Source organism: Anomaloglossus baeobatrachus, chromosome 4 (genome assembly GCF_048569485.1).
Source record: "Anomaloglossus baeobatrachus isolate aAnoBae1 chromosome 4, aAnoBae1.hap1, whole genome shotgun sequence".
In the NCBI taxonomy this organism is placed as follows: Eukaryota; Metazoa; Chordata; class Amphibia; order Anura; family Aromobatidae; genus Anomaloglossus; species Anomaloglossus baeobatrachus.
In genome coordinates, this window is record NC_134356.1 from 546,940,377 (window position 1) to 546,958,370 (window position 17,994).

Below are 17,994 nucleotides of genomic sequence, written 5' to 3' on the forward strand. Positions count from 1 at the left end.
TCCACTTTTTCTCCTCTTATGCTCCACTTTTTCTCCACTTTTTTCTCCACTTTTTCTCCTCTTATGCTCCACTTTTTCTCCACTTTTTCTCCTCTTAATCTCCTCTTAATCTCCACTTTTTCTCCACTTTTTCTCCACTTTTTCTCCACTTTTTCTCCACTTTTTCTCCACTTTTTCTCCACTTTTTCTCCACTTATTTTCCACTTTTTCTCCACTTTTTCTCCACTTTTTTCTCCACTTTTTCTCCTCTTATGCTCCACTTTTTCTCCACTTTTTCTCCTCTTAATCTCCACTTTTTCTCCACTTTTTCTCCACTTTTTTCTCCACTTTTTCTCCTCTTATGCTCCACTTTTTCTCCACTTTTTCTCCTCTTAATCACTTTTTCTCCACTTTTTCTCCACTTTTTCTCCACTTTTTCTCCACTTTTTCTCCACTTTTTCTCCACTTTTTCTCCACTTATTCTCCACTTTTTCTCCGTTCTTTTTCTATGGTCGGTCTACCCATTAGCTCTGCCATGCATACTGTAGCTCTACACCTACTGCACATGTTACTTTATGATTGACATCTCTTTCGTACCAGAGCTGTCTAAGTCTACTCTGACCCCATATTTGTCATTACTATATTGTCCTTGTACTGTATTATGACATTTGTATCATGTGTTTCATTTCTTGCTGTGTTGCAATTTTTTTGCTGCATCCCAATTGTACCTCTACATTGTTCGAGTTTATGTTATTGTTCTCTCACTCTTATGTGATACTGATTATTGTCATTTTTCATGATTACATGCAGATAAGTCCAATCTGACGAAGGCTCAGGCCGAAACGTCATTTGTAACTTGTTTTGGACAAAAACATATATGCTTATGAAAAAAAAAAAATTCTTAATACGGACCAATAAAGAGTGATTTTGCATTACTATCCGTTGTGACTTACTGACTTAGTCTGGGAGATTTAGAGTGCCGAGGTTACTCACTAATTTTATCTATTATTACCTCTGAGCACCTATATACCAGTGAGCAGAGCTTCCTCTACAGTAGTTCTCCTGATTAGGCATGCCCTTACCTCATGAGCAGGGCATTGCAGCTTTGGTAGCAACCATTACGACATGGACTCTGCTGCTGTGGACACGGGGAGAGTGAGTGCAGATTCATTGCACCCACACTCCTCACATGAAGGGTCCGCACTCCTAGAAAATGGGGGATACGTTCCCTGAGTGTCTCCCCCCCATATTCTAGACGGTCCAGAGTCGTCGTGGGACCCCTTTATTTTTTTTCTTACAATAAATTGGTGAAAGAGGAAATGTTTTGGGGACTGTTTTTTCAAATAAATTTCTTTTGTCGATTTTTTTTTTGTTAGTACTGACAGTTTATGATGTTGGGTATCTAATAGACGCCATGACATCACAAACTGCTGGGCTTGATCTCAGGTGACTTTACAGCTAGTATCAACCCGATTTATTACCCTGTTTGCCACTGCACCAGGGCACGGGATGAGCTGGGGTGAAGCGCCAGGATTGGCGCATCTAGTGGATGCGCCACGTCTGGGGTGCCTGCGGCCTGCTATTTTTAGGCTGTGAAGGCCCAATAACTATGGACCTTTCCACCCTGAGAATACCAGACCACAGCTGTCCGCTTTACCTTGGCTGGTGATCCAATTTGGGGGGGACCCTACTTTTATTGTGTAATTATTAATATTTATAAAATAATTATAAAAAAGAGCCTGAGGGGACCTCCACATTGGATCCCCAACCACGGTAAAGCTGCCAGCTGTGGTTTTCAGGCTACAGCCGTCTGCTTTACCCTAGCTGGCTATCAAAAATGGGGGGACCAAACGTCATTTTTTTTTTTAACTATTTTTTAAATAGAAAAAATTAATGGGCTTCCCTGTATTTTGATTGCCAACCAAGATAACGGCAGGCAGATGGGGGTGGCAACCCATAGCTGTCTGCTTTATCTGCGCTGAGAATCAAAAATACCGCGGAGCGCTACGTCATTTTTTTAAAGATTTATTTTTACAGCACTGTGATGTCCAGCAATCAAAATACAGGGAAGCCCATGTTATTTTTAGTTATTTAAATAAATAATTAAAAAAAATATATATGGGCTCCCGCTGCATTTTTTGTATTGCTAGCTAAGGGTAATCCAAGCAGCTACTGGCTGCTAACCCCCAGAAAGCTCAGGCCAACCTGTGCTGCGGATTCCAATCCCCAGCTGCCCAGTTGTACCTGGCTGGACACAAAAATGGGGCGAAGCCTACGTCATTTGTTTTCTAATTATTTCATGAAATTCATGAAATAATAAAAAAAGGGCTTCCCTTTATTTTTGGTTCCCAGCCGGGTACAAATAGGCAACTGGGGGTTGGGGGCAGCCGTACCTGCCTGCTGTACCTGGCTAGCATAGAAAAATATGGCGAAGCCCACATAATTTTTCAGGGGGCAAAAAACTTCTGCATACAGTCCTGGATGGAGTATGCTGAGCCTTGTAGTTCTGCAGCTGCTGTCTATCTGTATGGAGAAGAGCAGACAGCAGCTGCAGAACTACAAGGCTCAGCATACTCCATCCAGGACTGTATGCAGAATTTTTTTGCCCGCCAAAAAAATGACGTGGGCTTCGCCATATTTTTGTATGCTAGCCAGGTACAGCAGGCAGCCACGGGCTGCCTCCAACCCCCAGTTGCCTATTTGTACCCGGCTGGGAACCAAAAATATAGGGAAGCCCGTTTTTTTTAATTATTTCACTTATTTCATGAAATAATTAAAAAACAAATGATGTGGGCTTCGCCCCATTTTTGTGTCCAGCCGGGTACAACTAAGCAGCTGGGGATTGGAATCCGCAGCACAGGTTAGCCCGAGGTTTCTGGGCGCCTCTACTGCGGATTTCAGTCCGCAGCCGTCCCAGAAAATGGCGCTCTTATAGAAGCGCCATCATCTGGCGCTGTATCCAACTCTTCCAACAGCCCTGGAGCCGGGTGGCTTGTTGGGTAATCATGAGTTAATACTGGCTTTGTTTTACTAGCCAGTATTAAGCCAGAGATTCTTAATGTCAGGCACGTTTGACCCGGCCATTAAGAATCTCCAATAAAGGGTTAAAAAAAACACCACACAGAGAAAAAATACTTTAATAGAAAAAAATACACAGACACATTAGAGACTCCATCTTTATTACCCCCTGTCAGCCCTCCACGATCCTGCTCTTCTGTCTTCTTTCTTTCTAGTGTAGTAGTAGTGACGATTGTAGTGAGGATGAGTTTACCCAGCTCATCACTTGGGGCTGGGGAACCTCCATCCTCACTACAATCCTCACTAGTGTAGTAGTAGTGACGATTGTAGTGAGGATGAGGTGCACCAGCCCATCACTTGGGGCTGGGGAACCTCCATCCTCACTGCAATCCTCACTAGTGTAGTAGTAGTTACGATTGTAGTGAGGATGAGGTGCACCAGCTCATCACTTGGGGCTGGGGAACCTCCATCCTCACTACAATCCTCACTACAATCGTGAACCAGCGTGCAGCCTTCACTCCGTGAGTGATCAGTGCTGGCTGTCAGCGGTAACAGCGGTAACGCTGACAGACGCGTTACCATAGCAACGGTGCTCTCGGAGCCGCGGTTAGCTCCGTTGCTATGGCAACGGTGATCTCCGTTAATGACCGGCTGTGTCAGCCGGTCCCTAACGGAACGGGGAGTCGACCGTGTGCTAGAGCATGTCGCCGGTACACGGCGATACACATATGTGCACCGTGTACCGGAGAGATGCACTCGCAGGTCCTACATGACGTGTCATAGTCATGTGACCAGTCTGTAGCCAATGAGATAATAGCCACGTGACTGGTCACATGGCTATTTTGACGTCACGATAGGTCCTGCATCTCTGCTGGCAGTGCAGGTCACCGGGAGGATTAAGCGATCATCGGATGGAATAGCGGCAGGAGACAGAGTGCAGAAGGGATCTCGGGGACCGGTAAGTGTTATGGCAATGTTTATTAACTGTTTGTGTACATTTATAATGCATTTTTATGTGTTTGTGATTGCCTCCCATTCTAGCCTATACGTTCGAGTTCGGTTCGTCGAACGTTCGACGAGCCGAACTCGAACGGGACCCCCGTTCGGCGAACCGGCCTCGAGCCGAACCGGGACCGGTTCGCTCATCTCTACTCATTACTGCCATGCTCTATTGCATGAGACAGCATTAGGTTTCCACAAGTTTAGTTATATGTCAAATTGAGACCTGTTTTATCTGAGATACTGGTTTGTACATCAAAACTATTATGAAATATTTAAAAACATTCTTTTTGTAGATGTAATTTGGCACCAGTTGAAGAATATGGAAGAGATGTTGGTATGAAGACGCATTTGGTTACTATGAACCCATCCGTGGTGCAGCGTGCATTTGAGGACCTAGTGAATGACACATGGAAAGATAAATTTTTGCAGCGTCTGAAAAGCTTGAATGAAAGCATTCTGTGGATTCCAGCATTCATGGCTAAAGGAGGAGAGGAGCGAGTCGAATGGGTTAATGACCTTATTATAAAGCATCACATCAATGTACACACAGCTTACCCATCTCTACGACTCCTTCATGCTGTCCGAGGGTACGTTTGCTCCAAACATTCAATGCTTGTGAAGTTAAGTAATATTGATGGTTTCTCTCACATTCATTGGTTGTAATATGAAGTATTGTACAGACCATAACCCTCACAACACAAAAATATCAGTCAAAGTTTCATGTAAAATATAAGGTAATGGGGTTGTGCACTGTGGACAACCAATTCTGTGAATGAGCATCGGCTGGAGTCACCGGGGGATGCTGTAGATACAAACATGTCTCCGGAAAATGGAAAATGTTGATGCCCCAATTCAAATGAATAAGTGACCAGGTAATAATACAAATATATGCCTTTTTCATTTTTTTTCCAAGGCTTAGTATATACTGAGATTAGTCTCAGTCTTTGAAAAAGAACGTTATTTTGCAATAGTCTAATGAGAGATGTTTATGTTATATGCGTCTGTTTGTGGTCAGATGTTTATGATATATGTGTTCATTTGTGCCTCTGTATGGTCAGACTTTAAAGGGATTGTCCACTTGTCATAAAACGTCGTCTCAATCAACATGTTTACACCAGTAATATAACACTTATAATCACCACTGGTGCCGCTGTCGATTCCGCAGTGTCAGCCCTTGCTCTCCTGGAGTTCACTTGAGATTGTTATATCTCATGAGCCCCACGCCAAATCAGTGCTACCATCACTCTCTCCGCCTTCGGACGAATCAGACATCTAGAGGAAGTCATAGCTTCATCTGCCGCTCGCTTCCTCTTGAGGTCTGATACATTCTCTGGCGGGGAGAGTGATGGCAGCACTGATTGGGCGCTGCGCTGATGAGACATAACAATCTCAAGCGAGCGCCAGGAGAGCGAGTGCCAACACCGCTGAAGTGGCACCAGCACTGAAGGTAAGTATAAGGGTAAGTAAACACAGTGTGTTTTTCGCGGCGTTTTTGCGCGTTTTTCGGGTGCGTTTTTGCTCAGAAAACTGCATGACTTTGCTTCCCCAGTAAAGTCTATGAGTTTTCATTTTTGCTGTCTGCATACAGCGTTTTTTTTAGCTGCGTTTTTGTGGTGCCCACAAAAACGCAGCATGTCAATTATTTTTGCGTTTTTCACTGCGTTTTCCACCCATTGAGTTCAATGAGATGTTCAAAAACGCAATGAAAACAGCAAATTGAAAATATAACTGCATTTTAGTTCATTTTTTATTACTAAAAACACAGCTATAAACGCAAGGGGTGGGTAGTAAAGTGACATGTACAGGAAGAGGATTCCTTTTGTCAGTAAATACAGAAGCGTGAATCCTCCCGGTGCTGCCACCGCTGCTTCCATTTCCCGCCCGGTGTCATGTCCGCTCCCGTGCAGGAGGTGGAAGCGGTTGCTAAATCAAAAGTGAACAGTAGAAAAATGTCATACTCACCTGTCTGCAGACTCCCAGTGCCATGTCCGCTCCCAGCTCCTCTCCCGCTCCCGCCACCCCCGCTCTGGCAGGCTCCCAGGCACGTACGATAGCTGCATGACCTGGCCGTGAGGACCTGGCGGTGATCACAGGATGCGGTCACCTGACGTATCAGCTGATCGTAAGTCTCGCAGTGATACCGGATTTTACCGCCGAGTGACTGATTCCCCGGCACTTGTAGTCAGTTCTTGACAGCTGCAGACAGGCCGGTGTGATCTCTGGAGTTCAAGTGAGAGCACCGGAGATTATCCCGGGATGTCTGCAGCTGTCATGAACTGAATCGCAAGTGCCGGGGAATCAGTCACTCGGCGCTCACTGTACAGTCTCGGCTGCACGCCGGAGCCCAGGTGACAGCTCCAGAGTGCAGTGTAGGTACCTGAATCCAGGCCTGATATTACTGGAGATTCCTCCGGTAGCCAGTCCGATGCTGCACAGAAGTGTTTGGTATTTTTTGCACTGATGCATCAGCTGATTGTATAAAAGCCGTATACAATCAGCTGCTGTGTCATGTGATTCAGGCCTTGAACCTGACACATCATATGATCGCTTTGCCTTCCAGCAAACCGATCAGATGATATTGGATCCGGATTGGACGGCATGGGACCCTTGACCCATGATTACTGTGAAAGGGGTTCTTTATTTCAATAAAGATGGAGTCACTAATTGTGTTGTGTTTTATTTCTAATAAAAATATTTTTCTGTGTGTTGTGTTTTTTTTTTTACCTTTACTAGAAATTCATGGTGGCCATGTCTAATATTGGCGTGACCCCATGAATTTCGGGCTTAGGGCCAGCTGATAATACAAAGCTAGCTCTAACCCCATTATTACCCAGCGAGCCACCCGGCATCAGGGGAGCTGGAAGAGTTGGATACAGCGCCAGAAGATGGCGCTTCTATGAAAGCGCCATTTTCTGGGGTGGCTGTGGACTGCAATTTGCAGCGGGGGTGCCCAGAAAGCTTGGGCACCCTGCATTGCGGATTCCAATCCCCAGCTGCCTAGTTGTACCTGGCTGGACACAAAAATTAGGCGAAGCCCGCGTCATTTTTTTTTTTATTATTATTTCATGAAATTGATGAAATAATTAAAAAAAAAAGGGCTTCCCTATATTTTTGGTTCCCAGCCGGGTACAAATAGGCAGCTGGGGGTTTGGGGGAAGCCCATACCTGCCTGCTGTACCCGGCTAGCATACAAAAATCTGGCGAAGCCCACGTCATTTTTTTTTGTTTGAGGGGGGCAAAGAAATCCTGCATACAGTCCTGGAAGGAGGATGCTGAGCCTTGTAGTTCGACAGCTGCTGTCTGCTCTCCTGCATACACTATTGGATGGAGGATGCTGAGCCTTGTAGTTCTGCAGCTGCTATCTGCTCTCCTGCATCCACTAGTGGATGGAGTATGCTGAGCCTTGTAGGTCTGCTCCCCATGACTTTCCCTCCAGCATACAGTCCTGGATGGAGCATGTTGAGCCTTGTAGTTTTGCAGCTGTCCGCTCTCCTGCATACACTAGTGGAGAATGAAGAACATATGGAAGAAGGAAATGACATCAGACCTTTTTTTTTTTCTTCAACAATCTTTAATGGCAATGTTCACTGATAAAAAAATGCAGAAAAACGCAGTGAGCAAAAATGCACCAAAAAGGCGGTAAAAACGCATACGTTTTTTAAAGACGCTGCGTTTCTGTGCGTTTTTAGCGCTAAAAACGCACAAAAACGCAGCGTCAAAAAAATGCAGTGTGTACACATAGCCTAAAGTGTTGTTACTTTACTGCAGGCAAACATGCTGATTGACACAAGGTTGTCGGAGTAGGGGATAAACCCTTTAATGCTATATGTTTGTATTTTTGTCAATCATTAACTATTTGTGTCACTCAGTGATTATAATGTGAATTTATGGTTTGCCTAAGGCAATTGAACCCCTAAACTAAATTGAATATAACTTTTCTTAAAGGGAACCAGTCACCAGATTTGGGCCCTATATGCTGTGGCCACCACCAGTGGGCTCTTATATACTGTACAGCATTATAATATGCTATATATAAGAGCCAAGGCTGCTGTGTAGAACATAAAAAACACTTTATAATACTCACCTAGGAGGTCGCTCCGGTGCAGACTGGTCAGATGGGTGTCTCCGTTCTCCGGTGCTGGCACCTCTTCTTTCGGCCATGTTTGTCTTCTTTCTTCTGAAGCCTGCGTGCATAATGCGTCCTACATTATGCACACAGGCCAGTATTGAGGTCCTGCACAGGCGCACTACAATACTTTGATCTGCCTTGCTCAGCATGTTAGAAGGCTGTATATAAGAGCTCACTGGTGGTGGCCACAGCTTATAAGGCCTAAATCTGGTGACAGGTTCCCTTTAATGAGTATTTATAAATTTCACATGCACTGAAAAAACATTTAAAACCGATAGGAGTAGATAGGGGATCCTATCTTTTTTATCCTAATAGTAATTGATACCAGGCTCAATAATAATCAGCAGACGGTTATTTAGCTCTAATATTCATGATGGGCTAGGGTATAAACTTTTCAAGCTCCTAAATTATTCAAATTAAAACCCTTTGGCCTCCCAAACATGTTTCACCACTCTGGCTTCATCAGGGGGAATGAGGACCAAAATGTGAATTTAACTCTGCTGAACGTTTTGCTAGCATTTAGCCATATAGAATAAATTTCATATGGAAATTAAGTAAATTTGCTGAAATTTAGAGGTGGACACATCTATATTGGAGCTCCAGAGTGGTAGCCCCTTTTTGAGATGGTGCTTGACATGATAGAGAGGTTTTCTCTTGAATAAGGAATCTCATCTCCCTAAAATGTCCAGTAATCAATCAGAATATTGTACAATGAAGCATATTCACCTTACTGCTAGGGTGAACTCTTACAGAGGTTCACGAGTTTCCTGATGCCTTACCTAATTAATAAGGATCAAGTGCATGCTTAAGAAAAATCAACACCGGACAAAGGGTCAGATGTGAACTCTCTTCTTGATCAGAGCAAAATGGCACTGAGAGACCTTTTATTTGTTATATATCTTTGTTATTTGCTATATCTTATATAGGCTAGGGGTGGGTGTATGTTGGGATATGCCCATTGGTCAGTGGGACAGTCCATTGGTTAACCAATGGGCGGATCTATGGTGATGCTAATGGTCTGGTCTATATCGATCAAAAAAATTGGTCTGCACTCTGACAAGTGGGTAGTGGTGCAAGTGAAAAATGGGTCCAATCCAAGAAAATAAATAAATTCACTGCACTCATAGATTGTGATGCAAAAAGTTTTCCAAATTTATTGAGGCGACTGTGAAGTCATTCCGACGTTTCGACCCCGCCTGGGTCTTAGTCAAGAGTCGCTTCAAGATGGGTGCCTGGGATATGGAAGTTTGAGTGGGTTAATAGCGTTTGGTAGAGAATACCTTGAGGATAAAGGTCCTGGGTTTAGCCAGCGCAGCAGCGCTGTGGCTGGTGATATGGTGTATGTATGGTGTATGGGATACACCAGATCACCAGCCACAGCGCTGCTGCGCTGGCTAAACCCAGGACCTTTATCCTCAAGGTATTCTCTACCAAATGCTATTAACCCACTCAAACTTCCATATCCCAGGCACCCATCTTGAAGCGACTCTTGACTAAGACCCAGGCGGGGTCGAAACGTCGGAATGACTTCACAGTCGCCTCAATAAATTTGGAAAACATTTTGCATCACGATGTAATGGTCTGGTCTATGACGTCATCGGGGCGGATCTGCGGTGGTGCTGATGGGCGGGTCTATGATGTCATTGGGGCGGATCTGCGTTGACGCTGGTGGGTGGGTCTATGATGCTATCAGGGCGGATCCATGATAACGCTGGAGCGCGGGTCTATGATGTCATCGGAAGCCATCTTGCCTTGTGTATGATCTGAAAACTGACTTATGTATGGAAAATCAATTTCATTGGACATACTTCCCACAGTCACCTATGTCCAGAGGTTAAGTATTTTATGCAATTGCTCTCGTCAACATTACCAGTCCTTGCTGCGCCTCTTCTAATGCAGCCTTTGCCAAATGCCACCCTTCCTCTTCCAGTGTGGACACCTCCTGCTGTTGAAACGAAGGTGTCACCACTGTGGCCAGTGATTGCAGCAGTTGGATGTCCATATATGTAGAAATGGATGTCCAAAGACAGGCTGGGCCCCCAGGCAGCATTAGTACGGCATCGGGAATCGGTACGCTGAGCAAACTTTATTTCTTACTATTTCAAAGGTGTACAACCCTTTTACTAATTAAATTGATTAATACATGATGATTTTATACCTACATGTTGGCAGCTTATCACTTTACATTTGCTGCTCATACACAAAACCTAGACCACACACATTCTAGATATTTTTGGCTTTGGTGGTCTCCGCATTTCTCAATAAATCCATCCAATGCGTCTCTTGGGTCTTTAAGGAAAGCTAATGATATTTGAAATAAGTAGATCATTTTGACCACATTTCCCAGCAGGAATAGAAAGGATAATGGAGCTGAATGAGTGAGATTGTAAGTAAGCTGGAGTATATATGGCAAGCATGAAATGCAGGTACATTATGAACAGGTCACATAAATAGCTCTAAGTATAGAGTTTGCAAAATAAAGGCCGTGGGTTGGGAGATTGGGAAATTCAATGGCTTTACTGCGAGCGCTACAGGTCAGCAATTGTTTGAATTTTGTGCTTTTTTTTGCAAAAATAAAATAACGAAATGCATTAATCAACGGGGGAACGACACAAAACGTCAAGACCATTAGTTGAGGTATTAGGTCTGTACAGCAGTAAAGCTATTTATTTTAGTACCTTTAAAAAAAAAAAGAAGGAAGGAAAGGTTGAGATCTTATGGCTGTAAGTGACATTCCTTCATCTCTGTAGCTGTTCTGCTGTAATAAGCTCCTTTTAAACAGGCAGATTTCTAATCCTAGCACTGTGGCCTCAGCTCTACCTCCTGCAGATAACAGTATTCACTGCAGCCTTCTATCAGGAGAGTGCTCTACAGTGTGTGGCGCAATGTACTGCAGAAAGTCGCTTGTTTTCATAATTGGGTCAGTGAATCTCCAAGACTTATCTCCAGGAAGCTGAACAGGGCATAAAGTGAGTCACATATTAGTCTTTACTGTCAAGACGAAAAATACCGATCAGGGTTTTCCTATGCACCTGCTGCAGCTCAGCATGGTAGAGAGGAGCGTAAGGAAATAATATCACTCAGCTCCGGAATGGAAGGTGTACAATATCTTTCTCGACAAAGAAAAGCAAAAGGAACACATTTGCTAAGCAGTTCTAATCCTTTCTCCTGACAGAAAATACTATAGATGCCAATTTCTGAAATGCTTTTCCAAGGATTGTATAGTGCCAGGCAGGTAAATCTCAGCAGTGTGTGCTCGGGTCCAGGCAGCCCTGCTAGAAAAAGATCTCCCGGCATTAATGTGATTGATTGGAAGAGCTTAGATTTCTGTTATTGATTTTTATGGAAATGTATAAGTCATATTTTGTGATCTACAGATGTAGCCATGCTTAAAATGACAGCGATACCAAATGCAGAAAAATATCCCGGCGCAGAAGAAAGTGATTCAACACCTACCGATACAAATTCAACAGCTTTGATTTTGTTAGGTTACCGTCTGTTCCTTGATCTCTTTCTTCTGTTTTAGTTTAACAATGGCTACATCTCTGCATAGCAGATCAGTGCAAATAATAATTAGCATTTTTTATTATTTATTTATTATACCAATATATAAGCAATACCCTGGCCTATCAGGTCGTCACAGGGTATTGTGCAATCTGCCCTTCTGCATGGTACCCACCCTCCTTGGTTACGGATCCTGGTCCTTTGGTTGCTAACAGCTTAGCCAATCAAAATCCTTGGAACACTTTGCACTTTACCCACCAGACCACCACTGGGGGCCTGAAGGGAATAGGGCCACCACATGGGGGGGTTAGTGAGGGGAAAGTGAGAAAAGTGACAGTTGAGCAAAAGTTGTGAAAAGGAGAAGAGAGGTGAAGTGACTCTCGTTAGGAGTGGTCACAGGTGGATCAGGGCTCCTGAGTACTAGGTGGCAGACGTTGGTCTGGGCTTGGTTGAAGCTGGAACCCCAGTCGCAGGGGGATAGTGTCAGGGGGCACGAACTGCCGAGGAGGGCGGCCGGCAGCCTTGAGCTGTCACCGGGCAGGGGCCAGGGCACGACGGGGTACATGAACCCAAGGCCGGAAAGTAGCTTCACGCATTCCTGTAATTTACCCGACGGGGGTGAAGACTTCAAGATTCATCCCCAACCCGCTCCAAAATCGAGGTACTAGCGCACCGATGGGATAGAACTTTCTCAATACAGTCCAAAGAAATCCTACGCATGAACCCTGAGAGCAAGCACACTCCGTTAGCCATACGGGTGAGCGGGACCCGAAGAGTTTTATACCCGAGGGTCCAAACAGAGACAAAGGTGCCAAGGATAGGCCCACAGGCTAACAGCAACACCAAGGGCACGGATCCCAGCGTGCTCCCTACAAGCTGCAGTGGTGCTCATAATTCTGGTTTACAAGCTGTCGGTGTTTTTATTCCTGGACTGAGTGAGTACGCTGAAAACCCCCCTGTTCCTATCCCAAACACCAACCATCCAACGGGCCTTAGGACACAAAACCCCCTACCCACGGAGGGGTTAAACATCAGGCTGCCACACCATCGTCACCGGGCTACACAACGGCAGCGGTGGTCCCTCACATAACCACACACCGTGGGTGGCGTCACAAACTTTCTAACTCCCTTGTACATCCCCCCCTTCTCTTTCAATTCGAGTGTCCGCGCGGACCCCCCGGATCCTGAGACCCCTCGAGTTACCGCAGCTCCAGACCCGAGCGGCTCGGCCGCTGATGTGTGGGCGGTACATCATCATATTCCGCAGTGCTCTACAGATATCACTGTCCCCATTGGGACTCACTGTGTAAAGTATGTTTTTGGAGTGTAGGAGGAAACTAGACAAAACCCAAGCAAACACGGGGAGGACATATACTGCCCTAAAAAATAAAGGGAACACCAAAATATAAAATACTTTTTTAAGTGTTCCCTTTATTTTTTTGAGCAGTATATAATGCCTTGCGAAAGTATGTGCAGTGCTGATACAAGAAAACTAAAGAAAATAGCTACATCCTGGATATACAAAGATGTCACACCCAGCCTATATCACAGAGAGGGAAACTCCCTTAAGAGAACATTTTGCAAATGAAGATATGCAGATTGCAATGCAGACTGAAACATTCAGGAGTTTTATAAACAAAAGATAATCAGTATTATAGGAAAAAAATAAATAAATATAAAATTACCATATAAATATATTCAATAATATAAAATATAATATACATAATATAATGTAAACTTTAAGAGATTGTTCTGGACATAGCAAGTAAGTTTATACATTCAAGTTTTGTTTTCTGTTGAAATTATTAGATGTTGCTTACATACTTGTTATGGCACCCTTTGTTTCTTTCGGACAGCATACTTAAAGGGAACCAACGAGCAGGGTTTTCTGATATAAAGTACAGCCAGTCATGGGTGTACCCAGCGATGGGCAGGAGGGACAGCTGCTCCCCCTAGAAGCAGGGGCACGCACCTATTATGACCTGTCTCTGTCAGGTAGCAGGTGCGTCAGGCAGCGCGGGTGGTGAGGAGAGGACATGGCGGCATGGTGCATCGGCACCCGCCACCCACTAGTACCGCAGGGCAGGCTGAACGCTGCTCCCGCATGCGCTCCTAGTAGGAGCTGTAAATTCCCGTCCTCAGTGCCTGCCGGCCGCTCTGCACTGCAAATCAGCACAGCGGGGACTGGACTGGAGTGATGACATTGACATCATCACTCTGCGCCCCATTGTGTCGAGTCCTGCAGTGCAGAGCGTCCGGCACAGTCACAAGCTGGGGAGACTGCTGGGAGGCTGAGCAGCTGCCACAAATGAAAAAAAAATGTAAATATTAAATCAGACAGTTTGGCGGTCTGGGGAGCTGTTGTATATGATGGGGGGGCTGAATATGGGAGCCCTATGGGGGGCCTTATATGAGATACAGCCCCCCATAGGGCTCCTATCATGTGAGCCCTATGGAGGGGCTGTATATGATATGGGAGCCCTATGAGGGGCTGTATATGAGATGAGAGTCCTATGGGGGCTGTATATTAGATGAGAGTCCTATGGGGGGCTGTATATGAGATGGAAGCCCTATGGGCCGGGCTGTATATGAAATGTATATGAGAGACAGCTACTGTTGAACGATTTTTTAGTACCCTTCGAAGGGTAAAGACCTGGCTCAGAAGTACAATGGGAGAGGACAGACTGACTGGGTTGTGTTTGATGAGCGTCCATCGGAAATTCTTCACGGAAAATCGGGACTGGATTGAAACAAAAGTTTTGAACAAGTTTTCTTCAAACCCATGAAAAATTATATTAGTATAAGACATGTAATCAGAATAAAAATCTAAATTTATTTGCAAGCAAATAATTGTAATAACTAATAAAGCACTGCTATAATTACATTTTAATTCTGTTAAAATTTTCGTTTCATTCACCTTTTCTGTTATAATATTTTACAACCTGAATGACAATGGCTTGCCCCCCCCCCCCCTAGTTTTGATCCTGGGTACGCTCATGCAGCCAGTGCTATACTGGTGCTAGGATGATGAATGTAAGCATAGCTTTTGATCAGAAATTAAATGTTTTATTTCAGAAATATGTGCAAGTAAAGTTCAAGCAATGCACTGCTATTTGACAGACAGGTGCAGCAGGAAGGGAATATTTGGGTCGAGTCTTGCTATCTATTCCCGCCCCGTCTGCCTGCCTGTGCCGGAATTAATGTCTGTGACGGCAACAGAGGGAGAAAGGCCAGGAATAAAGACAGGCGAGAATAGATAGCTAGACCCAACCCAAATATTCCCTTTCTGTTACACCTGTCAATCAAATAGCAGTGCATTGCTAGAACTTTACTTGCACATATTTCTGAAATAAAACATGCAATCCCTGAATAAAAGCTATGCTTACACTCAGCATCCTAGCACCAGCATAGCACTGGCTTTACTTTATATATGAAAATCCTGCTGGTTGGTTCCCTTTAAAAAGATAATGTTTCTTCTTTTCTTCTTTATTGATGATTTCTGAGGATTTTTTCTGAGAAAACCTCGGTGACTCTGCAGTACATTTTTAAGCTCCCTGGCGTTATTCTATTAATTTTTGAGTGGTTCTGAATGACCACAGTTTCCTTCCTTCTATAGATACTCAAATTTCATTGAGGTCAGTGGTTTACATTTGGCCACTCTCCTAGAGGATAATTGTTTGCTAAGTAGGCTTTAGAAGAGAGCATTTTATAGTAATGGTGGTGAAGAAACACATAAATGTAGCATTAAGGTCTAATTGACCCTGGAGAAAAGTTTATTGCATAAGATTTTCCTTTAATGATGACCATTTGAAGTGGAAATAGAAATATACTGTTTTCAACGTTTACTTTCTAACGTTAACAAGAAGGTATATAATTTGCGATTTACCCATTGTTTCCCATATCGCACCAATACATTTCCAGATACATGATTTATTAAGAATAGACACTGACTATTGCCCAAACCTGCTCTGATCGTGCACAATAGACCCCTCAGCCCCACTTTCAAATTCCTATCAATCAAATAAACTAACACCTACTAATGTCCTCTAATGTTTTGACGAATTGCATTATTATAAAAAGATAACAATATTGCTGAAAAGACAAAAGGCGCATATGAGGTCTTATCCTTGTGGGATGGATTAGAGAGTATATACAATATATCAGAGTTGCTCACCTGGGGAGGTTGTAAGATAGTCACAAACACCATAAAAGCTTTCACACAAGGCTACAGCAGTCCCCATGGATAGTAAATCATGGATGAAGAGATTAAGGGGTTAATCACTGTTCTGCCATAGCAATAAACCAGACAGGATAAGATGACTAGTGATCTTTATTTTTTTTACACGTTTCAGAGACTTAGGGGTACTTTGCACACTACGACATCGCAGGTGCGATGTCGGTGGGGTCAAATCGAAAGTGACGCACATCCGGCGTCGCTGTCGACATCGGAGTATGTGAATCGTTTTTACTACGATTAACGAGCGAAAAAGCGTCGAAATCGTATGATCGGTGTAGCGTCGGCCATTTCCATAATTTCGGAAGGACCGATGTTATGATGTTGTTCCTCGTTCCTTCGGCAGCACACATCGCTGTGTGTGAAGCCGCAGGAGCGAGGAACATCGCTTTACCTGCGTCCCGGCTGCAATAAGGAAGGAAGGAGGTGGGTGGGATTTTTACATCCCGCTCATCTCCGCCCCCCTGCTTCTTTTGGCCACCTGCCGTGTGATGTCGCTGTGGCAGGAGGCGGTTCGCCGGCCAGAGCGACATCACAGGGCAGGTAAGTGCATGTGAAGCTGCCGTAGCGACAATTTTCGCTACGGCAGCTATCACAAGATATCGCAGCTGCGACGGGGGCGGGGACTATCGCGCTCGGCATCGCTACCATCGACTTGCGATGTCGTAGTGTGCAAAGTACCCCTAAGTCTCCTTCTTCAGGATAAAAAAATAAAATATATCACATCTGTGATTTCTTTAATCCTGAAGAAAGGACATAAGGGTACTTTACACTCTGCGATATCGGTACCGATATCGCTAGCGAGTGTACCTGCAACCATCAGTTGTGCGACACTGGCACATCGCTGCCCGTGGTGCACAACATCGCTTACACCCGTCACACGGACTTACCTTCTCTGCAACGTCACTCTGGCCGGCGAACCGCCTCCTTTCTAAGGGGGCGGTTCGTGCGGCGATACAGCGACGTCACACGGCAGCCGTCCAATAGAAGCATAGAGGCGGAGATGAGCGGGACGTAACATCCCGCCCACCTCCTTCCTTCCGCATTGCTGGTGGACGCAGGTAAGGAGATGTTCGTCATTCCAGGGGTGTCACACATAGCGATGTGTGCTGCCGCAGGAGCGATGAACAACATCGTACCTGCAGCAGCAACGATATTAAGGAAATGAATGACGTGTCAACGAGCAACGATTTTTCACGTTTTTGTGCTCCTTGATCATTGCTCATTGATGTCACACTCTGCGATGTCGCTAACAGCGCCGGACGTGCGTCACTAACGACGTGACCCCGACAATATATCGCTAGCGATATCGCAGCGTGTAAAGCACCCTATAGTCTCCGAAACACGTAGAACAATAAAGATCGTTATTCATCTTAGCCTGTCTGGTCTATTGTTACAGCAGCGCGGTGATTAACCCCTTCATCTCTTCATCCACAATTATTCTCAAAAGAACTTTAAAGCCACAATTTTTCGCATTATGAAATTGTCCCAACCGTGTCATAATGACACCATGATCCTATGGGGTAGAGGTTTTAGATTGAAGCACATCCAGAACCTGGTGATCCCATAATGTTTTGGGGACTGATTTCTGCTGCTGCAGGTTTGGTTTTTTAAGTTTATAGTAACCCAAGAAAAAAACAAAATAACTAGCCCCTAATCTAGTATCTAGTAAATCACCGGCTCTGTCTTTGCGCATTGTGGCATTCTGACTATTAGGGATTGGCAATATTAAAGGATAGAGGGTATGTGCAAATGTTGAGTATTTGGTTGAAAACATTTCTACACCATTTCGGCATCTCTTGGCAGGAAAACGCAGAGCAAAGACGCACATTTTTGCTGTGTTTTTGCTGCTGTTTCAAAAAGATCTCAATGGGTGAAAAAACGTTACAAAAATGCTGAAAGAATTGACATGTTGCAGATTATTGTCTGCACCAAATCTGCAAGAAGAAAATACTTAACGTGTACATGTGACTTCAGGATTCTCATTGACTTTGCTGACATCAGTATTTGCTTGCAGTTTCATGACAAATCTGCATTCCAAAAGACATAAAAAAAACACGATAAAACTCATTGTGTGCACACAGCCATAGACACCTTCAAGGATATTTTTTATTTAAATCTATGTATT

General features: G+C 44.3%; 1 protein-coding gene across 2 annotated transcripts in view; it reads left to right on the forward strand.

The window, feature by feature from the left end:
• ST8SIA2 (ST8 alpha-N-acetyl-neuraminide alpha-2,8-sialyltransferase 2) overlaps positions 1-17,994 on the forward strand; it is a 414,076-nt gene that overhangs the window by 342,392 nt on the left and 53,690 nt on the right. For both annotated transcript variants that reach the window (XM_075342826.1, XM_075342827.1), the window contains one exon: positions 4,293-4,586. In XM_075342826.1, the coding sequence (XP_075198941.1) occupies positions 4,293-4,586 (294 nt within the window). The remainder of the gene's footprint in view (positions 1-4,292; positions 4,587-17,994) is intronic.